This window comes from Bombyx mori, chromosome 1 (assembly GCF_030269925.1).
Source record: "Bombyx mori chromosome 1, ASM3026992v2".
In the NCBI taxonomy this organism is placed as follows: domain Eukaryota; kingdom Metazoa; phylum Arthropoda; class Insecta; order Lepidoptera; family Bombycidae; genus Bombyx; species Bombyx mori.
Genome location: NC_085107.1, coordinates 608652 through 635879, shown reverse-complemented (window position 1 = coordinate 635879; position 27228 = coordinate 608652). Strand labels below are relative to the sequence as shown.

Genomic DNA, 27228 nt, shown 5'->3' with positions numbered 1-27228 from the left:
AATTTAACAAAACAAAATCAATACCCAAAAAGTATGTTACTGCAATATTTTAATTAATAAAACATAATTTATTACTGTCTTGAAAGTACATATAAGAATGAAAGTTAATAAACAATTAAAGTAGCATTTATTAGGCAAAATAAAACTCGTAATATCGTACAAAATTATAATTTATTACATCATGTAAAGCTACAATATAAAAATTAAAATATTTTGAGTATGATGAAGATCACACAACGATCTCATGCTAAACAATACTAAAAATACTTCTAAGCGCACACTGCGCAAAAACTCCATTATATAAAATATGTAGATTTAGGGTACGATAGTCTTACGGTACAATTTGAAATTCAATTGTCTTGAGCAAATTCATCACTTGAAGTGTTTTAAAAAAAAAAAACCAAAATCCGATGCTGTGTTCAAATGACTAAACTGTAGCCGCCAGACAGCTCAATGAAATTACGTCCCTCTTCGGAACTGTTAAGGACATAATGTTCGCCAACACGATACCAAGACGCAGTCGCCATCCATTCCGTTCAGTGACAATCATTGAGGCCGTCAGCGCAGAAGAGGATGCCGCAATTTTTATATTCGTGCTTATACTATACTGCAATTTATTTAAAACATAAATAAATTTTAATGCAAACCGGCCTACCCATACTTTTACACATAGATAACAGATGGATTTATAAATATTATTTTTGCGCTTAATGTTTTGCCTACAAAGCAGTGTATAAGTAAATTCAAACCTCATTATCTTCATGCGAACTATGGTAAGCTAAAGCCACTTTTATGCTAACGGCCTCAATTACAGTCGGGAGCACATTGTCAATCCGCAATTATTTTTTTATCTTGCCTTTTTCACAACCATACATTTTTTTAAATACTATTGTTTAATACTGTAAATTCGAGATAACTCTTAATTAAAAGTACAGATTTAAATGAATAATAATTCGATAAGACGCATACACAGCATCAGATTTTATTTCGTTTGCCGAAAATATTTTACTATATTATAATTTAGTAAACTTGATCATGATATTGTAATCTGATATATCGTCCTTATTATAATATTATTGTTCGAATATTATCGAACAGTATTCGAGTGCCGTATAACGGAGTGATCTAATTTCGTTTCGCATCTATTAATTCGTTAAATTTACATTTTCGTATTATTTTAAATTCGTTTTAAGGTGTCTTTTTTTTCAGTTCTGATTTCTATACTATCGCAGAATGCACTTTTGTTCGTAATTAATATATTGTACATTCATACATATTATGTTCAAGTTATATCATAACAATTTCACAACCGACTCATTACAATTTTATTATTTATTCCAGAATCGTAGTTTTTTTTAAAAATGTTATTAATTAGATTTCCGCTTAACCAAATGTCATATCTAATTATACTGGCCAATGTCGAACAATACATCACTATACATATATGATATATATACGTATCTATTTTCCTTAAATAATGGAATGTATACAAAAATATGAAATTTCAACAATATTGTTTAAAAATTTACTTGTTCAACAACAAGATTCAATTTTGATTTCGACAATCGCTTTGTACTTTAGCTGTTAATATTAATGTACTGTTAATATTAATCTATATATTCGTGTGCATATATTACGTTACTGTTACAAGTATGTATCTAAAAGACTTGTTTTTAAAAATCTTTGAGAGTTTCATCGTACCATAGTAACATAGTTGGGATGACGGGAATTAATTTGAAAAATGCCTTTAATAGTCAAACAAAACTTAATGATAGTTATTTCATATTTTTTATTTGTTCAAAAGTCGGCGAGCATTACGAAACCTAATGATAAGCGGTCACTAGAGTTCGGAAGCGCTAGTGACGGTCTGTTTAAAATATATTCTACCAAGTCTGGCTTGAAGAAAGTTAATTAGTGATAACAAAAGTGTAACTTTTCAAAAAATACAGTTTATGGAAGTTTGTTTTGGTTAAACTATTGATCGCTACTTCAGTGGTGGTGGCTGCGTCCGTATCAATGGAGATGTGGAACAAATACAGATATTTGGTTTTATCAGATTCTTGAACCCATTATCTATCTCGAGGTGTTGCTTTTGTATTATAATATTGTGTGAAAACTTTATAAATTAACATGTTTAACCATCAGAATGTTTATTACATGTTATTACCTTATACACATATAGAGGAGGAAGAGGTCGACCGAAGAAGACATGGATGGAGTGTGTGACTGACGATATGAGAGAGAGCGAGGAGTGGGTGTTAAGATGACGGCTGATAGAAAAGAATGGAATAGAAAAATTCGCTGTGCCGACTTCACCTAGTGGGATAACGTGGAGAAAAACAATAAGAGATTACTTTATAAACATGTAGGTACTTAAGAAAGGGGAAGAGACTATCAAGTTTTTTTTAAAATATCGTTCTTATGAGAACGGTGTTTTTTTTTAGAATTTATTTTGAAAGTTCTATAGGTGTCACGTCTGAAAACGATAGTGCAATCAACCACCTTGAATGGTTTATCGATACATTGGCAGTGAAGAGTGGGTGGGTTTATATTATCGACATGAAGCGATCAGCCCTCTCCGCTCTGAATTTGAATTTAACATTTTTATTAATTTATTTAAATTCTACACGCCCAGCCCCTTAAGGTAAACATAAAAAGTTTACAAATCGTTATAGTAACACCGTTTAAGGCAAATTACACACGACTAAAATTACTATTGGTGAAATAAATAAAAAATCCGTTATGATACTAAATCCGTTTTAGTAATTCATGTCTTTCTTTAGTGTTACTTTAGGATAGATCAACACTAGCCTATATAATATTAAAACACAATATTAAACTTCTTCTTCTTTACAACTTCAATATTACACACAATACCCGTAAGTCGAAAATAGTTTTCATTATTATGCATTTATGTATATCAAGTGTTCAATTAATATTTAGACATGATTTTTAGTAATACAATATGTTTTTCGAATTTCTTCATTATTTTGAGTATATTGCCATTTTTCATAGTTAAATTAAACACCCAAGAGGTGTTTTCAAGTTAATTATCAATTCATCATGTCAATTCATAAAGGACTTGATATTTTCAATTTCACACCCGTCATCCTGTCATTAAAATGTGAATAGAAAAAGACAAAATTACACAGTGTTGAGGTTGTTTAAAGTTTAAAATTGGCAGTAATAGAAATTGTTTTTGATTTTTAATAATTATGAAAGACGAGTCTTCGAAATGTGTCCTTTTTGTTGGTCATTCTACTGTAGCGAAAAAGTATTTATTAGACTAAACGTAACTATCTCATGCATCATTCAATCAATGAACCACATGCACAGACAAAAGGTTCCAACTACATATTAAATATGTGAACAAAAGAATGAATACGTGTTCTATCTTTTTTACTTGCTTAAATGCTTAAAAAAATACATGCCCTCTGACATTTTATAATAACCGAAGTGTTATCATTTTCGCACACCGAAAGTTCCGATGGATCAATGTAATAATAATTCTGTAATGAATATTATTAATCTCTTACGGCTAATAGGGATTTTAAACAGAAAAAATATTCTAGTACTTTCGGTTCTTGTAATCAATTGGCTTGGTTAATATTCATGAACTCTGATTACACATTTACTGTGCAGTTTCTGTGCATTGCACAGTAATTTGATTCCCTAATGATAATCACAGTTAGTTGTTGTGCTGGTTAATTCAGATATAAGTTGTTCTCAAAGTTAAATTAACATTGCATTATAAATCGCAAACCTTTTGTCTGCCACGTGCAGAATTAAGAGCGCAAACATAATCAATTAATACTGCCAACTTTAACTTTTTATAGCATATGAAAAAAGTTTACAAATATATAAAACCTATTTTCTACAAGATAATGTATTGATTAATCGAATATAAACATACTGTTTATATAGACGGAAAAAAACATATGTATTACACGATCTTATATAATTAAATGGTTATGGCATGGAGCTTGAAGACCTTTGGGCGGGAATGATGATCGCTGATCGAATTAGTGATACAAGACAAAATGTACACAATCAAATATCTCAATTAGAATTGTCAGACACGAAACAGCCGTTGCTGTTCAAAACAAAGATATATTTTTCCTGGGCAAGCATCGCAATCAATTCGCTCAGTAGATTGATTGAAGGTAATCCAATGGTTATGGTGTGCTGTAAAATTTTTCGTCTCTACGTCCCCTATGTTATTAAAGTTACCACAAGCATTGCTAATAACTTGGCCATCATGAGTTAACGCAAGTTCAATTTTAATACATAAGTTACATGATAGCTTGAAACGGTTGTAACAAATTTTGACTCGTACCACTCTACAATCCAAACAGCAATTTATGACTAAGTTTTATTTTTGATTTTCGATTCCATCCGACTACTACAGCTATACTATTAATGACATTTAGAATCGCTTAACCCCTTTAGTGTTATGTAGGTCACCGATGCCCTACGTAGCGCACTAAAGGAAATATGTCGATTCCTCTTTTTTATCTTCTTACTTAGAGCGCCGGACTATCCAGTAAATTCTGGGAAAGACAAATCCGAAGATACTAAGAATGAATATAATGTTTAAGAGAAACAAAAAACATACATTAGCAAACAAAAGAAGGCAAAGTTTGGCAATCTAGGCCCCATAGTAACAGAAATCGAAATAATTACGAAAGAAATCGAAATAATTTCTTCAGTGCGCCACATAGGGCATGTAGAATTAAATGTGACGTCTCATTGACATGACCAAAACTAAGTCAATGCGGTTACCGTACGTACTTATTATGTCATATCGACGCAATCCAGGCGGACGTGCGTCAAACTGTAGAATCAATAATACAGTGCACAAACAAATCAATTGTTTTCCCAAATGAAACGAGTTCAATGTGTCGCTGACGATCGAAAACCAAATGTTATTATTTGTTTTCCCAGTTCTCAAAAATTCGACAGAAACTTACACACTAAGAAAAACTATCATTAATTACTAACTTTGTCATGGAAACACAGATCTGTACTATCTCAAACATATTTGAGCACAACATCTTAAATATAATGTAATATATTATTATATCATTCAAATTTTAATTATTATCATTTTTTTGCAATGCATTATTTTTACAAATAATTTCGTTCACAAATGGAATGTAAAGGTAATAATAATATCTTATTGGAATGTATTGCGGAAATTATAAATAGATATATTAATAAATTATATTTGTATACGGTGGATTTTATATGATTTTTATTACTATTTGCAATGTAAAAGACCAAAAAACCGTTTGTAAATATTTAACACACGTTTTCAAAAAAAAAGTATGATCACAAATATATAATAATCGATTAAGGTATCATATACGAATTATCGGATAGATTTCTTACAATGTTAGACATTTCGAGATTATGTAAACATATATAATATTATATTTATTTATATATGTACCATGTTTATGTTATAACCTAAAGGCACAGATATTAACAACTATTTGGCCACGAAAATTGAGTATTCAGGGAGGAAATCAAGATCCACCATTACACAAAATACATACAAAAATATACTTAAATATCAAAAAATTACTTCAACATTGAATTATCAATGTTTTTATTAAGCACACAACCTAATATATTATTGCATATATGCACTGTTTCTTATTACTATATTCATTCGCGTGTAATTCAAAATTTACATCGAGATAATTAGCTGCACCGTCTACTGTTATAATATTATTTAATAAAAAAAATGTATTGTAAATAGCATTGGTATGAAAATAATTTGGTAAATTAAAAATTAAAAAAAAACTCTTTCTCGCTCACACGATAATAAATGCTTACAAAACTACACAGCTACCGAAAAAAAACTACGAGTCGTCGTCTACAATATTAATTGTTATAATCTCTTCTTTTTTTTTTAATTCACCTACAATCTAAAACCTACAAAATATTCATAAAAATTCTATAAAATCAGGTTGATTATGCAGACCTACATACTAATGGAATGTTACTAATTATTTTTTTATAATTGAATAGTACAAAAATGTTAGTCGTTATTATAAAAAAAAACTTATATTAATGGTTAAAAAAATACCCAAACCGTAAATACGACGAAATATGGACGTACCAAATCATTTCATTTGTGAATAGATACTATATATATTACTGCCCAAAAATACACCTTTTGCGCGACTTTAGATATTCCAAATATACAGATATCTTTGCAATCGATCAGCGGTCGCGAAGGCATATATGTATATAAATATATTCTTATTCTTATAAACTTCATATGGTTCACCGATAAGTAAAAAAAAAGAGAGCTAATGACTATAATTAGTTTCGACTTCAAGACGATGGGACGATTTTTATTAAAGCTAACTTCGCTTTAACGCCGTACACGAATAAACATCGACGACCAAGATATACAAAAAAAAATACAACTAAAGTACAACATATATATATATATATTATAAATATAAATATTGGAATGTTTCAGATCTTCAAAAAGTCGGATCTGTTTTTGTCCTTTGCGAATCGCACTAAGCTCGAACGATTGCTGTTTAATAAAACAGTCGCTTCACACAGGGCCTGCTTTGAGGTATAATTCACTCTTTTCGTGTTCAATAACCCTAATTAATAATGTTCGAACACACAACTTTGTATAAAATTTACAAGCCTAAATTGAACCGTATTCGAAAAATAAGTTTTTGTATTTTCACTTAATACTAATTATTTTGTAAAACCTACAACTAAGTAAAGCATAAATTTATAGATGAATTAAACAATATCGTATTTTGTACTGTTAGGTTATGCTTACTACATTTTGGTGAACAACTTCATTACACCATCACACAACTCAGCATCGTATCGATAATCGAAAATTAATTACGGGACGTCTTATTTGTACGTTCGTTTTAAATAATGGCAACGATTCAAATACAAACTCTAAATTTCTCGACCTAGCTGCCTAATTACAAACAAAAAAAAAGTTGTACTCTGCGAATATTATGGGACACCGAGACATAATCGAAAATGACTTATTGAGACACTACATGTCCCAGTTTCAACCTCAATCGTGAGAGAGAAGAATATGTTTTTTATCCTTTTGTCATAGAAAAAATTACGAAAGTTATATTATGCTAAACCACCACCAAAGGGCATGCAAATGGAATCGAATGAATAATACATTGTGAACGATAAAAAACATATTATTCACCTACAATATTATCTTAGGCATTTTATATATAAGAATGTATTTTGTTCGAAGTATTTCAGTCTTTGGATATTCTGTTATGGAATGTATACATATACAAAAAACGCAACAAAAACGTTTTGTACACAAGTCAGATTAATATAATGATCTAATTCGTAATTTATTAAAATAATCTCTCCATTAGAGTATTCAAAAATGCACCAAAAATGTACCTTTTATTATATATTATTACACATATTCCGACGATAGACTATTTGATTGATTTAACTGTAATTCGAATCCTGCGAGCAATAATATTGATATTCGAATCGCTTTAGTATAATTAATACTTTTATATTCTTCACACATGCCTTTGAATACATCATCCAGTGATATAACGGCGTCACAGTACAATAAACATGCTTTCAATAGCAGCGGTATAGAAACAAATAATATTATAATAACGTTTATAATTTTTATTTTGCATATTAAACATAGACTTTTTCATGAAATATTCACTCTTATTTGAGTAAAGTAATATTTTTCCAAACAATTAGAAGAGCACATGAACATGAAAATAAGCAGATATCGTCTCGTATATAACTAACGATTTCGATGATTACATCTAAACGTTAAAATAAGAATTACTGGCTAGTGTACCTACCACATTTCATGTTTTTCAATTAATGTTTTTATACTTTTTCGTATTCATGGTACGGACTAACTAAAGTGATCCCAGGCGATTAAATCATCACGTATCAAGCCCTAAACCAAAGCTCTTTCAAGTCTCGCTTATCTTAGCTTAGAGGTTTCAACTGTTACTAAAAAATTGTTTTCATAATAATTTATTTGTGCACAATTTATTTACACGCCATTTTAAGATTTTTTTTTTAAAATAAATTGACATATATAATCGTGCACATACTTTTTGGTACGATAATGCAAACCAATTAATTAACAAACAACTCGTGCCTAGTGACATTTAACACAAATAAGCATTGTAAGCTTTTTATTACTATTTATTACTTGCTCAAAAATTTATTGAAATATAAATATAAAACTGTAAACATACTCTAAAAGCGAAACTGTCTGTTGATTAAAATACTTTTCAGAATTGAGTCTCAACTTAACACAGTCCATACTGTAAACATAATTAAGAGTGTTTTTATTTGCTTTTAAATTAACGTGGCTAATTTAAGAAATGATCGTCTTAATTACGTATTCACTAGTTAAATTTATTATAATTAACACGATTCAAGATTGGAATTTCTATTATATTCTTTATTTATTTAATTTAGTTGTGAGCAGTTATATACTGTGACGTCACACAAAACGGTTAAAATTCATGTTAACAGTTATCTTTTCTATTAAAGATACTCTCTAGCAATAAATTCCTCAGTATTATCATCAAATAGTCTATTGTCATTAAATTTTAAGATCAACGTTTAATGACCCTCACGTATATACATAATATACTCAGTTTATCTCGTTGTGTTAAAAATGAAAATGCAAAACATTTAACTATGAGTAATTTTACTGACAAAACATTCAGATCTCAAGTGTTTTTTCATTATTTCATCTGACATTAATCACTGTTTACTCAAGTTAAATATTTTACATGCCCTATACGTTTTTGTTCTTTTTTTAATGGTCAAGAAGCAACCCTTCATACCGTGTCTTCGTTCTCGGATTTGGAAGATCGTTCAGGCGTTGTAGCTTGATACTTATTATCCGGCGTTTGGCTTGCGGGCGTGTTCGGACCAGGAGTTGTAGCCCGTGGACTACTGAAATATACACGGGGCCGTTTAGAATTGAATTTTATTCAATTGAAGTTCGCTTTTGCTTTTAAATCTTATTTAGTTCAGCTAATATCAGTATTATTATTCTATTGATAGTTCCCGTGAACAGATACTTCATAAGCTTATTTATAACGTGAAGTATAACTGTGAGAAAGTGTTTGTTATCAGGTCCACCCGAGACGCTATAACAATAACTGATAAAATTAGACCGTTGGTTTGTCTACTCATAACTAGAAACGAAAATAAATACGTTGCAAAATAAACATAAAATTCGCTACTTTCGCATGCATTGCATTGAAGTAACAAAGCCAAACAACGAACAAATAATAAAAACAAGCAAAAATATATATATATTATATAAATTAATATAATAAGCGTGGCAACCCTGCTTCGCCGCCGCGTGCTTCCTCTACGCATTTCGCCCGCCGCTCAGCAGCGCAGATTACATTTTATGTTCACATTATCAACTACATTGCAATTGTAATGAAACCAACAAAATTTCAAGAGACCTATCGTTTAACTGAAAATATTGTAATTCTGTAATGCTGAACCGCATTTTATCTCACCTACGCAAATCTTTTTTATTTTATTTCTACCAGTATACTACTCGGTAAATACAACTCATGCAAAACTTAATATACAGGTGATAGGTATATAATATATGAGAATTCCCACGCTTTTGTGATTTTAATTATTTTATCATTCTAAATATTAACAAAAAAGTTACCATTTTAAGTTGAATGTATTACAATATATTTTATAAGTTTATTGATTATTTTAGGAACAAAATTATGAGGTTTCTGTCATGTCTCATAATAAGTTTGAAGGAAAACAATATTTTAATTTTTAGTCAATTGTTTTTAAATATATTTTGTTTTCAACAATAACAAATTCCATTAACTACATTTATTATTAATGTACATGTCATACGACCTTACAGCCCACTTATCCGATACTTACCCGGTATCCCCCTGACGACACAACATACATGATAACACTCACCCCGTGACGTGAGATAAAACTTATTTTTTTATTGCACTGAACACCTAAGCACTGGAGCCCATAGACATCCACAACGTAAATGCGCCACCCACCTCGAGATATAAGTTGTAAGGTCTCAGTATAGTTACAACGGCTGCCCCACCCTTCTAACCGAAACGCATTACTGCTTCACGGCAGAAATAGGCAGGGTGGTGGTACCTACCCGTGCGGACTCACAAGAGGTCCTACCGCTAGTAAAAAATTGTATTATGTAACAGGTACTATTTACATGCCAGCAATTATTCGCCATTCGAACTAAACGCAAAATAAATCATAATCTATACTACACATGTAGACAAAAGTGATATATGAGTCGTCTATTATCAAAGGTGGCAATGTGTGCATTTGGACAAAAAAATGTTATTGATATGTCAATACAGATTGATTTGAATATAATCGTCTCCTTCAAAGAATACGGTTCAAAACCTGCATTAAATAAAGGTTAATACTTAACCTGTTATTTATCTAAGATGTCGTTCAGAAGAGTTTTGTGACTGCCAATGGAATACAAAGTCAATAATTCGTTTTTCTGATTTACCAATAATTGTCCAAAAGTTACATTGCCGGCTTTGATAATAGTCGACTCATATAACAAAATAAAAACTAATTTCGCCACAGCAAGAAGGCTTTAGCATTCAACAAGCGTTACACATTTATTAAAATCTACAAATTAAAATAGGTAATGAATAAGTAATTTGTATCCGAGCGACTCGACGGTATTGTTTCTTGATCTCAGTGTGCTTAGTGCGAGTGTTTTAACGTTAATTAATATTTGTATGGAGTTGGAACCTTTGCTTAAGTTTGCCACTAGGGGCGCTGTTCCAACTGCATACAAATTTGAGTTAACTTTTACGCTATCGAGAACGTTAAAAACTCGCACTACTCATATAGTGTAGTGCGGGTCGTTAGCACCTACTGTCTGGTTTGTGCCGGAACTAATCACAGTTTCCAGCTTGAGAATACAACCACTTCTAAAAAATAATTGATGCTTCGACCTCATATCTCGATGTGGGCGACAGCATGGACACCCTTTTACTTGAACACAACGCATTTTCATAATTACTAAATAATAAACCACTACTTGATCAATAATTCTCATATCATTTTGATTAAATTTAAATTTTCGTAAACATGTACATGTAAGTCATTATTATATATACACTAGCTGTACTCGCCCACTGCGCTGGGCGTTTAAAATTAACTTTATTATTTATTGTCATTATTATTAGGGAGTCCAACACTCATATAAATATTAGCCTATCCATTAAGTACATTTATTGTCTACATGGATACCAAGTTTCAAGTCAATCGGATGCATGGTTCAGTAGTTATAACGGAACATCCGTAAAAATCACTGTAGATTTATATATTAGTATAGATATGTACATAAGTATATTGAGTGCAGCTCACCTCTCATACTCCTTGTAATCAGTAGAGAGCGCTGTTTCACTGCGCCATTTGTTACCCATAGAGCTCTGCGAGCTGAAAATTAATTGAGCATTACTTAAATACCAATTGTTTATTGATTAGATGGGTGAACGAACCCACGGCCCACCTGATGTTAAGTGGTCACCGGAGCCCATAGACATAAAAGACGCAAATGCCTACCATGATACATAAGTTCAAGTCTTTTGTATTACTGCTTTGCGGTAAAAATAAGCAGCGCAGTGGCACATACCCGTGTAGGGTCACAAGACGGTCTACCACTTGTTAACATTATCAATCAAGGGAGTTCAAATACGTTGCTACATACATATACATATACATGCTACGTTGAATTAAAACAGTCAATGCATTGTGATTAAAAAATTTGGATAGGTCTAAAATGAAATTGGAACTTAATGTTATTTTCTAACAAAGATCCAACAAAGATGACGTCATTCAAGTTGTGATACCTAGGCTTCAGAGAATGCTAACGCCGGCTGAGCCATAAGCTCATTCAACCAGCTAATAAGATGGGGAAAATTAGAAAAAAAAATAGTAAATGATATTGTGATAATTGTATCGCGCTTGATGAAACAATCAAAATAGAATTATGATAGATGCGACTAGAAGTGAAAAAGGAAATTCAGTTTGATTAATAGCGGAATGGTTACAGTCTCGTGTCCCCAAGAAGTTGGTTCTTTTTTTTTTCCTACCTAAGCTGGTAGCCTTGAGAACCTATTTCAGCGTAACCTTAACTAGTAGGTGAGCTCGCGGGGCTCAAGCCTGATGACGTTGCTAACACGAACCCTAGCAAGAGCAGAGCTTCGCAGAATCTACCACCGGATCGGAAACGCGACCCACTGAGAAGATCCGGCGAGAAACTCGATGGGCTGTCTCTGTCTGTGGGTTAATTCGCTCCGGTGACCGGAAAAGTTGGTTCAATGAATACTTACTTCTCGTATTCCCTGAAATCGACCCCAAGACCTGGATCAGCACGCCACTTAGCTCCAACCATGTTTTGAACGCTGAAAATTTTAAGTAATATTTAATTTAATATCCTTAAACCATTGTAACAGCAAAATGAATGAACAGAGATCTTCTATTGAGTGAACTGATTGAATGATTAGAAGATGAATGATCAACTTTTGCTAACCTATTATAATTTTTATTGCCAAAAGTTTTCATTTGCTGTCAAATCAAACATTTCGTGAGCTCGTTGCTCAAGATCGAACTACACTATAATAGAGAACGATGATGCATCAATACAACGATAAAAAATATTTAAATGCCAGTCTGTTCGAAATGACCTTCAGTTTCATTTATTTTCCCGTCTGTCAATTTATTTTGACATAATTCACAATGACTAGTAATAACCGGTGTTCGTGCTACTTTTTTTTTCATTTTCTTAGATGGTTGGACGATCTCACAGCCTACCTGGTGTTAAGTGGTTACAGGAGCCCATAGTCATCTACAATGTAAATGCGCCACCCACCTTGAAATATAAGTTCTAAGGTCTTGAGTATAGTTACAACGGCTGCCCCACTCTTCAAACCGAAATCCATTACTGCTTCACGGCAGAAATAGGCAGGGCGGGGGTACCTACCCGTTATAATGCAAATTATAATTTTGCGGGTTTCATTTTTGTTACACGATGCTATTCCTGCACCGTGGAAGTCAATCGTGAACATTTGTTGAGTACGTATTTCATTAGAAAAATTGGTACCCGCCTGCGAGATTCAAACATCTATGCATCGCTCAACACGAATGCACCGGAAATCTTATCCGTTAGGCCACGACGACTTCAAATGTCAAACTTGTTTTGATATAATTCACATTGACAAGTAACATGATCGGTGTCCATGCTTTTTTTTCTGCAAAATTTGAAGCATCTGCCGGCCGGTAAACAACCTGTTGCTGTAAAATAATTAATTAAACATACACTTGCTTCATTTGATCACCCTGCGTCGTCAGCTGAGCGAGGTAGGCGGCCTGCTTGCGGTGGTGGTACTTGTGCACGCGCAGACACGACGGGTTGCGCATCCGCTTCTGGCAGATGTCGCACTGCAGCGTGCCCTCGCGCGTGTCGTGCTTGTCCCGGATGTGCACCTTCAGGTTGTAGCGGTTCGCGAAGAACCGGTGGCAGTTCGGGCACTTCACGCCGCCCGTCTTGCAATTCCAGCCTGCGGGACAACTCACGGTGTCACTACAAACTGTACGGTGTGCTTAGTGCGAGTTTTTTAACGTTCTCTATAGCGTAATAGTTAGCTCATATTCGTAAGCTTTTTTTTTCTACCTAAGCTGAGAGCCTTAAGAGGCTATTTCAGCATAACCTTAACTAGTAGGTGAGCTTACGGGGCTCAAACCGGAGAGTTGCTAACACTGACCCTAGCAAGAGCAGTGCTTCGCAGAATCTACCACCGGATCAGAAACGCTTCTCTTGGATACCGTCTTCAACAATTGTTGACATACTTAACATTAAGAAAACAGTTAGCCCTTAACTATTTTTATTAACTATTATTATTTGTTGGGTCGACCAACATATTTAATAAATACCTTATATGACAAATATCGAATTATAGGTATTAGGTGCATTTGAATTATTTAGTAAATATTTATCTACAATTATTGTCTGACGTATTGCGCCAAACAATACACAACAACTCTGTTCAATTCGGATACGATTTCAAAGGTTCTTACTGATTTTTATTAAAATACAGATTACAATTACACTTTATTTAATAATGTTTCAATATTCCAACGAAACTGCAGCGCAATAAAATTCAAATTAATTAAACAACAATCTGATTTTCTTAATTCTTCATATTGTACACTTTTTTTTTTCATAATAGTACACATTGCAATAAAGACCAATAACTTTATAAATTTTTTACATTCTGAAACTTATTGTGTCGAGAAAATATTTAATGTCAAAGAGATGTATTTCTTAGATTAAACAATCTTTAGTACCTGCCCAATCGTGGACCCGTATTCCAGTACGGAATTCGCCCGACACAGCTGGACGACAAGAATGCGTGAAAGAATAACAATAGTAAAGTAGAATAATCAACTCTATGAATATTAATGAAACAAACAAACAAGATACGCGAACGAAAAGAAAATATTAAACAAAATGCTTGGGATATTTTGGAACAGATATAATTTTATTATATGACATTTTAAAGGAAATAAACTATATGAGAATCAAGTATTGTCGTCTTTGATTTGGCAAAAACCGTAGTATTTCATTAAGTATTGACTGGTATCCAATAGAGGTAATATAATGATAGTGTTATAGTGATCGATTCGGCCACATTAAAATAATTCCGAGTCAAACTTATGTGCCACCAGTGACGCTCGGAGGTACTCCACTGAAGAGGGCTACTGAGTTCAAATGCCTTGGCCATATTGTAACTGAGCACCTTAAAGATGATGCAAATATTGAAAGGGAACGAAGAGCGTTGGCTGTTCGCTGCAGTATGCTGGCCCGCAGGTTCTACCGTTGTACCGCACAGGTTAAGGTAACCTTGTTCAAGGCGTTTTGCCAGTCCTTATATACCTGTACCCTGTGGGTTCAATATGCACGGCGGGCTCCCGCGGTACTGTAGCGCATCAGGTATGTTTGCGGATGCTCACGTGGATGACTTTTCATCAATCATCCGCAAATGAACGGCCTCACTGATGCGTGAGGTTCGTGCGAGTACCAATAATATCCTGATGGTTATAGGTAATAAACCCGAATGTGCTGTTTTGAGACACTGGGTTCATATACATACCCATATACCAGGTGCCTCAAAGCAGCGCAGATTTATGAATTAAATGTTTAAATGTTTTAATTGCTAATTTTAATTTTAATTATAATTTAAATTTTAATTTTACTAACATAGTTCTAAGTATTATTTTACTTACAACATATGGACTTAAGAGGGTCTGAATTAAATGAATTTTATTTTTATTTTTATAATATGATTTTAGCTGTATTTCGAGAACTTCACGCCGCCATGAAAGGTCCATGCGAACGAATACGTGAAGCAAAAACTTTGTACCCCTTTTTACGAAAATTGCGCGGACGGAGAAGTATATTTTCTACACTTATAGAGAATATAGAGAAGGAGTGCAGAATGTTAATATTTTTTAAAATTATGCATAAAAAATACATTAAATGAATAAATAAAAACATTACACACGCTACCATGTATACTCCTTTATTTATTGTTAAAGTCTGTGGTCAAATTGAGAATAGATTATATATTGTTTGTCTTTATTAATATTTGTCTATAGTGTGGTGTTCTGTGATTATATCTGTGATTATAGAAGCATAATAATCTTTGACAATAGAATCATAATAGTGTACAAACTTATAATTTCAATTAATTATAGTCGAATTTCGACTACTAGGGGACCACTAGTTTAAGCAAATATACGACTATTCTCATTTGCTGACTGAAGTGTATCTGACACAATAACCTGACGCTTCGACCCTTGGCAGCTTATGTGACATTCTCGTGTCGTCTGAGCATGAGTTTTGGAGAAACGTTAAGAGATAAAATTCTGTAACTATACTGACACCTTACAACTCATGTCTCAAGGTAGGTGGCGGCGGTAGATATCTATGGGCTCCGGTAACAATTTAATATCAGATGGGCCATGAGTTCGTCCACCCATCTAAGCAATAAAAAATATCTACAGACATTTTCTCAATAAACACGACTAAAGTACACATTATGACTGCATTCATTTACAATTATAATATTGCAACAACTTACCGGCTTCCTTGGTTTCGGGCAGGACGAGCACGCTGTGAAACAAGTCGTTGTCGAAGTCGATGAGAGGTTCACTGTAACAAATATATTTACAAAATTCAATAATACAAAAACTAATTACTGAACTTTTTTTATTATTCTTTTATTTTTTGTCATTTAATTAATTATTAAAGTAATAATATTATTCATGTTAAGCGGTAGGCAGCGGCTTGGCTCTGCCCCTGGCATTGCTGAAATCCATGGGCGACAGTAACCACTCACCATCACGGTGGGCCTTATGCTGGTCGGCCTAAACGGCAATAATAACAAAAAAAAATACACAGAAACGTATTTGACTTTATTTATTTATTTATTTAGTTGCACCAACGAAATGGTCATCAATACAAAACAATGACAAATTTACAATAAGTACACGGCAGGTATCCCCTCAATTATAGGTGCAATTGGCAGCGCATTGACAACATCTTGAAATTAGAAAAGTTAAATTCAATGAGTAATTTTAAGAAATATGAAATCCAGAACAATACTTTGTCACTTTTTTAGCCAATTTGAATTCGTTTTTAATGTGAAAATAATTAACAAAAATGTGGTTTAAAAACTAGTAATATCGCTTTTCCTCTGGACTTCAGATATAACTCCTGATTGCATTTGAACTATCACCCTGCCCCTCAAACCAAAAAACCACCATAAAGTTTACTAAAACGATCCATACAGATATTAACTAGTTTTACAAAACTACTGTGTTATTAAAGTTACTTCTATATAAAAAATTATGCGCGTGCAACTTGGTGCACGTGGAAGAAGTGAAACTTATTTTGCGGTGAGTAATAATGTGGTTTTCTTCATTTTTCATCCTTAAATCAAACTTCTCTTGTAATGGGGAATGTTGTGTATAAAAGAAAAGACCTAATAGTTCGCTTTGTCCTTTCCCTCTCTCCACGGTCGAGTGGTTCGCGAGACGCTCTATTTTCTCACTCTTGCTCTTCTTAAACTGTATCTTTTGTCTCTAGCTATAACGAATCTGTCGCGATCTAAATTTTACTCTCAGCGCGCCTAAAGAAACTTCACTTTAAAAGTGATGATAAAATAACCGTTTAAATCAATTGTATGTATTGCAAGGTAAAGCTCGCTTTTTTTAGAGGCTATTTCAGTTTTAACTTACCGTGTAGGTGAGCTTTCGAGGATCAATAGGAGATGTTGCTAACACTGGCCCTAGCAAGAGTAGTGCTTCGCAGAATCTACCACCGGATCGGAAACGCGACCCACTGAGAAGATCCGGCGAAAAACTCAGTGGGCTGCAAAACCTAAATACTGACTTACCTGTCGTAGGCATAGTCGGTGTTTTCGGGGTGTGTGGGGCTGTCGTTGACCGGTCTAGGTTTTTTCTTGACGCTGGCGTTTTTATTCGGCGTATTTTTTAATAATCTGCAAATACGATACATTCATGGAACACAGGTTTTTTTTCAATGACCACACAAGGTAGTTTGACATTCAACAAGTGTCATACAGACATCTAAGTTGAAATAAATGATTTTGAATTTGAATTTGAATTTGAGTAAACTTTGGTAGCCGCGTAGTCGTCACCACCACGGCCATGGACCTATGTAATGCCGAAGTCAACCAAAGCGCTATCTAGCACCATCCGGTGGTTGTTGCATTCAGGACTTTTTATTCCGCGTAAAATAAACTTGATAGGTATTTTGGTAAATTGCTGTTTCGTTTAGATAGATTAACATCGCACAGAATAAGATAATGACTTACTTGACACACAATGATATACTTAAAGACTTTAAGTATATAAAGAATTTTCGATAACTTCAAGAATTAAACAAAAAAATATGCGTTCCAATGACAACTGTTTATTAATAAGCTATAATTACCTATGAATAGTAAATATTTTACGCATAGATCAAAGTCATCATAATTACATTATTAAAGATATCAGAAGTTTACATTTTCAAAAACACTTCGAAGCGTTCATGATGGTTCAAGTTTTGTAAGTTTAAGTTCATTCACAAACTATTTTTTGACTCAAATATTAAAAAAATCTTACCTAAGATGAATAATAAATACGGTAGGAACATACATCTTTCCGATTTCGTTATTATTATTCAGATATTTTAGAAAGTCCATTCCAAAATATTTTCACTATTTTTTTATTATTTCGTAAGTAAAACATATCAATTTTATTATGAACTTTTTATTTATATTATAATCCATTCCTTATAGATAAAAGAGCAAAGTGATTTCGAGATACCTTTTCAAAGGACTTCTGACGGTTTCCTCTTTGACTGATGCACTGTCAGAGGTTTCAGCCAGAGTCTCAGTAGCGATGGTGTCCTCGCCGCCCGGCACCCATTCCTGTTGACTCTCCGGTGATGGTTCCGAGATACTTGGTTTTGTTACTTGCTTCTCTTCTGTCACCGGAGGTGGCGACTCACTCTTCTGAAAGCATTTTATAATCCGTCTTTAAAATCCAATTGGAACATTCTAAAGAGGCCTTACGACATTGTAATTCATGTTCTATCTGATAAATAATTACTAAGTTTTGCCGTTTTTTCAAAAGTCCAGGTTATCAAAGCGGCTACATTTTGTGAAAAAAGGGATTTTCAAAAAGAAAGGTCTGCGCAATCAAAAGTAAATGCAATTAAAGGCGATTTTTGTAAAATGAACTTTTAAAAACTTGGGAGTGCAATATAGTTCAATTTTTAAGGTTAAGGTGTGCCTTGCCAAAAACGAAAATATTTTGGACCGCATAGTCACTTTCGATGAAAAATGGATCCTGGTTCGGCACCAAGGCAATGCCCCAAACGAAAACTTTGCCCTAAAAACTGAACTGTGAGGAACTTATCACAATGATGGAGAAACTTGCGAATTTTGCCCAGCTTTGGTTAATTACTTGTCCCCGCTCCGACACGACAACACTCGACCTCATACGGCACAACAACTAGAGTTCTCTAAGAAGCATCGACAGACATACACTTTTTCCAAAATTTGAATAACTTCTTAACAGGGAAATAATTTAATACCCGAGAGACAAATGCCTTTGAATAGTTTGTTAGCACTCGTAATCCGATTTTTCAAGGAAGGGATTAAAAATTATCAGTGGTCTGGCAGTGATGCATCTATACCATGTGTGCCCTTTTTGATTGATCGAAGTAAAATTTATTTATTAAAAAAAACATATTTTAAGTTTCTGTATACTAAACGGTAATTTCGTAAGATTTCAAGATCTATTGTTATACATATACATAAAGAAATGTAAAAAATGACAACCAATCCGTGCGAATACAACACAACATACAATTGATTCACTGGTGGTAGAACCTCTTGGGAGTTTACACGAGTAGATACCACCACCCCGCCTATTTCCGCCGTGAAGCAGTAATGCGTTTCGGTTCGCAGGGTGGGGTAGCCGTTGTAACTATACTGAGATCTTAGAACATATCTCGAGGTGGGTGGCGCATTTACGTTGTAGATGTCTATGGGCTCCAGTAGCCACTTAACACCAGGTGGACTGTGAGCTCGTCCATCCATCTAAGCAATAAAAAATATATATATATGATTGTACAAAACTTATAGTTAACTGAAAATAAACAAATACTTGTTCAATAACTATGTTAAGAACCGTATTAATATGAATCCCACTGCATCTATCAAGAACACAACATTAAGTAAATGTCATATCGATATTTATTTACATAACACAAAATAAAAAAGAACACAACAAAAGAATAGAACGTGGATAAAATAAAAAAGGTTTTTCAAGAACAGGTTTTTCTCCTCAAAGAAATGCGACTTATATGTCAAGTGTTATATTCATGAGCGAGGATTCCATTATTTAAATGTTTTAATTAAACAAGAATATCGTGTATCTTTGAAGAGAGACACAAGGAGCCCTGATTCTTGTGAATCAACACTCACCTCCCGATAAGCCGTATCAGGCGATGATATACTGATAAAAAAGGAAAGGTTCCCGAGACCCAGAAAGGAATAATCTATCACCTCGATAACGGAAAATAATGTTCATATTTCTTGAACCACTAACATAATGTTAGGTTCTTTCCTTGTCGCCCTTTTTAATGTATTTGCTTTGGTTTCCGTCCAGTAACATTGCGATATCAACAAAATGAAAACGAAAAGAATGTTAAAATTGACTACGTTTAACGTTCAAAACCGTGTCTAGCGATAGCTATCAGAGAATAGAAGATATTTGCGAAAACCTGAATTGCGCTAACGACTTTTCAAAATAAGCTTGTATACGCTAGTTCAGAATAAGATTATGATATTACAACATACGACTGTCGATCTAAACCAGAGTTCCCCAAACTTTTTTGTGTCATAGACCCCTTGCCATGTTTTTCCGTTTTGGGTAGACCCCCTACTTACCTGATATTGATTTCCTGTAAATTTCTAACTGTAGTAAAGTTTAGTGTTAAAAACTTAAAGTAAAAACACATGTTAATTTATACATTTATTAATTGAATTTAAATTAAAACTACTCAAAATAAAATTTTGTATCTGCTAAATAAAATATACGTAACATAAAATAAACATAAAATAAACTATAAATAAAATAACATAAGCAATAAGTCAATATTTTTAGTGAGAAGGATGAACCTGATGCTTTAACAATAAATTATCAACATTTGGCGTCAATTTTGTAAGGGTTAATTTTAAATCTCCTCGGCTGATGTCTTGATATTATAAGATAGTATGATGTAAGTAAATAGGTACTATCAGTGTATGTGTTGAGATCCACTATCATGGACCCCCAAATTTTTTTTCGCTGGCGTAGACCCCTTGCAGATTGTCATAGACCCCTAGGGGTCGATATAGACCACTTTGGGAATCACTGATCTAAACGAAAAAAACAGGCGCACAGTGGAAATTTTTCATATACATATTATTATATACTTCATACGTAGAAACATAAGTGCCATCCATACCTTTGAAGTACAAAGAAGGACTTTTTTGGAAGAAAGGATTTCTGGTGGCCCGAAAGCCTTTTCAGTTTCACCACAGGTAGACGAGCACGGGTTCGGCCAAGAAGGGTGGGATTTGCTAAGAAGTCTTCGAAGGATCTAACAACTCAAGGACAGTTGCTTCCTGAATGAACCTACTACGGATTGGAATCTATACTATACTTGACTATACTATAACTATACTTGAGACCTTAGAACTTATATCTCAAGGTGGGTGGCGCATTTACGTCGTAGATATCTATAGGCTCCAGTAACCACTTAACACCAAGTGGGCTGTGAGCTCGTCCACCCAACTAAGCAAAAAATAAAATAAAAATCACGACCCGCTGAGAAGATCCGGCAAGAAACCCAGTGCGCTGATGTTAGGTTTCACGTCGAACAAGAGTTCTACGAGTACGGTTACCAGGGTCCCTGCATCTGCTCCTAGTATTAGACGACGAGTCGATATTTACTTTATAGCATAAGTTTAAATTCAAATTCAAATTTTACATCTAGTAAAAGCCATCTAATCGGTATCATGTTCCTGGGTAATTTTATCGGTATTCTAAAGAAACAGTAACTTAAAACATGGTTAGTCACTACACAACCACTCACCGCGCATAAATGATCCAAGACTAGGCTTTCCTATCCGACGAAGAATAAGCTCAAGGACGGATTGATCAAGTTTTGTACCTCTAATCTTCAGTTTTATGACGCCCAATCAAGTGAATGATAATAGATTTACATGTAGGATTTGTAAGGTATCTGATGAGTATGCAAAAATATAAAACTTATAACAAATTATAATGCTAATAGTAAAAAATAATGACAGGCACAAAATGACTTTAAACTTGATGCCATTTTGTGCGTCTCAGCATTTTTTTTACTATTTATTCAACTTTTATTCAACGTTACAGTACCAGACTAATAAAAAAAATTAAAAATAAAAAGGTTATCGTCTCAATCATTCTTACACCACGCTCGAGGGAATCATGAGTAATTGTGACAGATTGACGCTCGTTGTTATTCGGAAATTCTCAAAATTGTTATCATTTCTCTCGTTTATATTACGTAGTTATTATGTTCAGAAAAATATAAACAATAGCTGTGCATGCCTGGAGTGTGCAACATCACAATTAGTACATAAAACACGCCACATATCACTATACCTATTTTGAGTTACCTTTTGGCGTTCTTTTAGTTTAACGTGCGGGCCACAATACTGTGATATCAGCACAACCAAACAACACACACACTGTTAAGGTTTTTAGACATTTAATTGGACACCATATTTAAATGTGCATTATTGAATTACATTGTACAAATCATTTTCTTCAAATCAGTTTCAATCATGTGAAACTTGATATTATAATAAAAATTGTAATTATTTATTGATTCAATTGCTAGTTTGCTAATGCAGAATATACGTCACTGCCACAGGTTATCTCAACTAAAAGCACAAAAACAATAAAACAAAAACATACAGCGATTTCGTGAATTCTGCACCAGTTTCCATATCAATGAAGATCATAACGAATGACGTATGTCCTAATTAATTCGTGAAATCATTTAAATATGTGGATCTACATCAAGGATGTTTCATAAACTAACAATTACCAATCTGAAGTGTTTATTGAACTTGTAGTTTCTGTAATTTTGTGAAATGATTTATGTAAATCCACAATATAAGCAATATGTATTATTATTTATATTATGTTTATAATTATACTATTTATATTATATTATGTATTCAATAACTTTATACATTTCATTTAGGTATCAAATACCAATAGTCGAATATAATGAATACAAATAAGAAAAGCTACAACACATTTATTTGCCAGCATATCAAACTGTAAATAAAATTATTCTCTTCAAATATGGAAATTCTGTACTTAAATGCTTTATAGCTTGGCTTCATCAGTGTACGGATGCTATGAAGTCATTCAATTCAATTTCTATTCTTTGCTTTTAATACTGTCTTAAAATGGTTATTAATTTAAGATTCCAATATATGATTATTTTGGTTAACAAACATCATTATAAGATCAAGCCAATTTTATACTTTTGTCAAAGTGATAAAGTGTACACGTTATATTAGTCACTTAGGTTGTGGTTCCAGTGTGGTAATCGAAAACAATTGTCCCAAGCAAAGAGCCTGTGGTGGGACACTGAAAGGGATGAATTTAATTCAGTTCAATTAACCCTATTGTGTGGGAGCAGATGTTGCCAGAACCCAGATATAGGATACCACATATACTGCACACATTATTGCTTTGTTGTGCAAATATACTGGAAAATAGTACAAATCCACGAAGTCAGACAACTAAAACTCATTGGGCTCCACCACTTCGCCTGAACGAAAACTACGGTACCGCATCGGGCACGTCGAAAGTTCACCTTCGCCGGTACCAGCGCCGAAATCTCGTCGCGGGCACGCTTCGAGCGCATGATAAGTATCGTTTGGTGGCAACCCGAATGTGGCTCTCTCCCGCTGACTCTCCACAGAATGATATTCCTCCACAGAATGAGGCGGAAGGAGAGCACGCCATTCCGCCTATCTTACCATTCCTCCAGTACGGACATCAGGGTTTCAAGCGTGCGCAGGTGGGCGGTCGAAGTTCAACTTTGCTGAAGGGGCAAAGCATATATTGTACCTACCTCTTACATCCTCAAAACTTATACATAAACCATATCTCCTTAACTAGGTTAAAAAAATTGTTGACACCAATTTTCTTACCTCCCTACCACCAGTTAAGCCTTTAACTTGAAGCAACTCGGCTGTGTGTAAGAACCCGGATAACTCTTGCTGACGTACATGCACCTCACCTCGGTACATGAACTGAAGGAGCTGACGTAGCTCTTGCAGCTCCACATCTTTGAGAATTACTATTGGATGCTCACATGGATTCATCTGTATGACAAAAAAAACTAAAATAGTGGCACCATTTCTTCATTGACTTGGGTTTGGGAAAAAAGGTTTAACTAGTGATAAACATTGGTGACATAAAAATAACTGTTACACTAACTGACACGGTGGTGCAGTAGATAGCACCACTTAGTGTTGCACCGTGGGTTGTAACAACATTGGGTAAGCATTGGTGCTGAACAGCTCTATTTGCTCTTTGTCTGGGTGTGTGTTATCTATACATTTATTGTCATATAAGTCATATAAATATAAGTCTCTAGTTCCCACAGTACAGGGAATCATAAATTGGGGCCAGATGACAGTGTGAGACTTGTCCCTGATTATTATAATTTTGATAATGGTGCACCAGAGCTTTAATTGTTTTTGATTAAATATCTTGAATGTAGCCAAATCACAGCAAAGCCAAATTACATGAATATTTGCTCATGGTAAGAATCAAACCTACAACCCTCCGACACAAAAGTTAAAGGTGTTACTACTGCACCACCAAATCAATCAAGTTGGATAACTATCTAGTTCCTTTATGACTGATGTAGGTCATAGAAATATATATTTGATCATTTGTTTTCACAACTTTTTTCACTGAAACAATCATTGAAGCTTTACAATTATAAGACAGTGTTAAATTAATGGTATAGGTATGTATATAATAGTCACCATAAGGAATAAAAATACAAATTAATCAAATAAACTATGAGTAAATTATATTATATTGACGATAACTTTGACAAGTGTTTTCAAATGATTAATGATGAATTTAACAGTTCATGTAGATGTGTGACCCAGATTGGCAGTACTGACTGTAATAACTAAATTTATTTATGATCAATATCTGCATGTATACAACAACAATATCAAGTAAATGGATGGAATTAAGTTGCTGCTCTATCTATTTACTGTGTAAAATTGTTACAGTGTTGTGAATCAGCTGACTAAAACTAAAGCTCTTATTGCATTTTGAAATTATATTTCACAACCTACAAATTCCATAGGTAGGGTTTATTGTTACTTTGCGTGGTAAGATTTCACTTTTTGCACTATATAACAAAATAAATGCTATATTTTTTAGCAAATAATTTATGAAATATATGCAAAGTAATCTTTTTTATCTTCTTTATAAGTTATAAACTATGTTTTTTTAACCACTAATGTATTAATAGTATTTTTCTCCAATTTCAAATATTATTATAGATTGACATCATCACTGCTTGGATAGTTTAAAAATTATAATATTAGATACTCTAATTACAGATCCAATTTATCAAAATAAACGAAAGTTCTGTTCAATTGTCTTTTTTCTTCTAACTAACCTTTTTTCACTCTTAGTTATGATTACAATTTTAATAGTAATTTTCTTGAAATGCTATTAATGTGCATAACAAAACATCGGTAAAAAGTTTTAAAATACTTTAAGATTGCGTAAATTTTATCATTGAATGTTTTGCAATTTTTTTATGAAAATGACAACATAATGTATGTAGCTATTTAGTAAGACGAATTTGAGGTAATGTATTAAAAGATGAGGGTTCATTATAAAAGTCAACATAGAAAACAACATCTCTACAGGACACTTTAAAATCCAACATGTATCCTAATACTCTTGAATAGCTAGTCAATATTCTATATTATGGTCCGTTATGGTTTTTGTTCAGAATACTAATGTTGTTTTGCATACGGTATACATATATATACCTAGCATATACTTGTGAACAATTTAAAAACAATGGCATCTATGACTAATTCACTGACTATAGAAATAATAGACAAAAACCAAAATAAGAAGCAAAGTGATGTACTACTGCAAGCAAATATTTTCACATAAATGCCATAAATAGGCGTCACATACATTGATCTTGATTGATATTGATCTGTTTCAGAGTTGCAATTTTACTCATAAACTGAATTACAAAATAAAAAGTATGAGTCATACCTTGAATAGTTCCTTAAAATAAGGGCTGCAGACCGAGAGGATAAGCTTGTGTGCATGGACATACTGGCCACCCGCCGCAAGCGTCACGTCCACCAGGTCCTCGCCTTCCAGCAAAGCGTGAAAAGACTGAGACAAGTTCGAATGGAAGTCGTTCCACCGCAACGAGAACTGTTCTGCCATCGCCATCCTAAACGTAGACGCGCCAAATCTCCTCCGAAAATACACCTCCGCCCTACTATCCGCTACCCGTAACACTTTCAGTACTTACTACGCGTCCCTACAGTGATACATCACTGAAAACGCAAACAAGCTAACTGCCCACGTATACTTATTCCAAATCTCGTTTTTATAATTTCATCGTGCAAAAATACGCATCACGTATACGCCACAAGCGCTTCGATTCGATTCACGCGTATTATACAATGTAGAATTGCAACAATGAAAAAAAAAACAACAAAATGTCGCACGGTTTGCGTTTGCTTCACAAAATTCACAATGCACCGTTCATTGTTCGACAAACATTAACAACGTTATGTCAAGTCTAGAAGAAAAAAAAATGCGCAAAAACAACATTGTTTTTTATTTTTAGAACATTATCTTGATACAATATAAAATTTCTACGCTAAAAATAATGCATCAAATTCAGTTTAATACAAAACAGCTAGGTATCTAAAATCTATTAATAATTGTTTTACCAAATATTTAGTATTAAATTTTTAAAGTTTTAACAGAGCTTGAAACCATAGACTGAAAACTGAAAGAAAAAACTTCAACATTTTTCTCTCTCTGTCTTTACTTGGGCTTTTTCCAAAGAAAATAGTACCCGATTAGTAAAAATAATTTTATGATACTATGATGAAAATAAACACCACTCAAAGTAACTGCTATTATTCAATTGTCAGATCATTACAAAAACACGTTTACAATAAAATGGGCCATATCTAAGCTTCATTTCAATTATATTCAAAATTAAAGAAGTCAGCATTGGAAAGTTATTTTTAATAAAATAAAAAGTAAAAGTCCGTATATATTAAAACTAAAGCCGTTCTATTTATTTCATAGATTGATAATCAAAATGCGTAATAAAATACATGCAAACTATGTAATTAAGTAGGTATTCAGTACAGCCACTTTAAATTTTCCAATCAGCTTATGATCAAGCTATTATTTGTTTCTTGGTCCTTTCTA

The 27228-nt window shown here is 33.4% G+C and overlaps 1 protein-coding gene across 4 annotated transcripts; it reads right to left on the bottom strand.

Annotated features, from left to right (window-relative positions):
• Positions 1-152: 152 nt before the first annotated feature.
• On the bottom strand, positions 153-26797 carry LOC101740159 (protein tramtrack, beta isoform). 4 transcript variants are annotated; one of them, XM_012696017.4, is made up of 9 exons: positions 26041-26797; positions 23922-24095; positions 18475-18662; positions 17538-17642; positions 16221-16291; positions 13397-13637; positions 12411-12482; positions 11443-11514; positions 153-8976 (listed from the first exon to the last, which is right to left on the bottom strand). In XM_012696017.4, exons 1-9 carry the CDS (start codon positions 26224-26226, stop codon positions 8859-8861), a joined length of 1227 nt encoding a protein of 408 aa, XP_012551471.1. In that variant the 5' UTR covers positions 26227-26797; the 3' UTR covers positions 153-8858. The 4 variants fall into 4 exon arrangements, with proteins under 4 accessions (XP_012551471.1, XP_062530572.1, XP_062530544.1 ...); XM_062674588.1 differs by having other exon boundaries at positions 18475-18659; XM_062674560.1 differs by having other exon boundaries at positions 153-8973; positions 26041-26692.
• Positions 26798-27228: the final 431 nt, after the last annotated feature.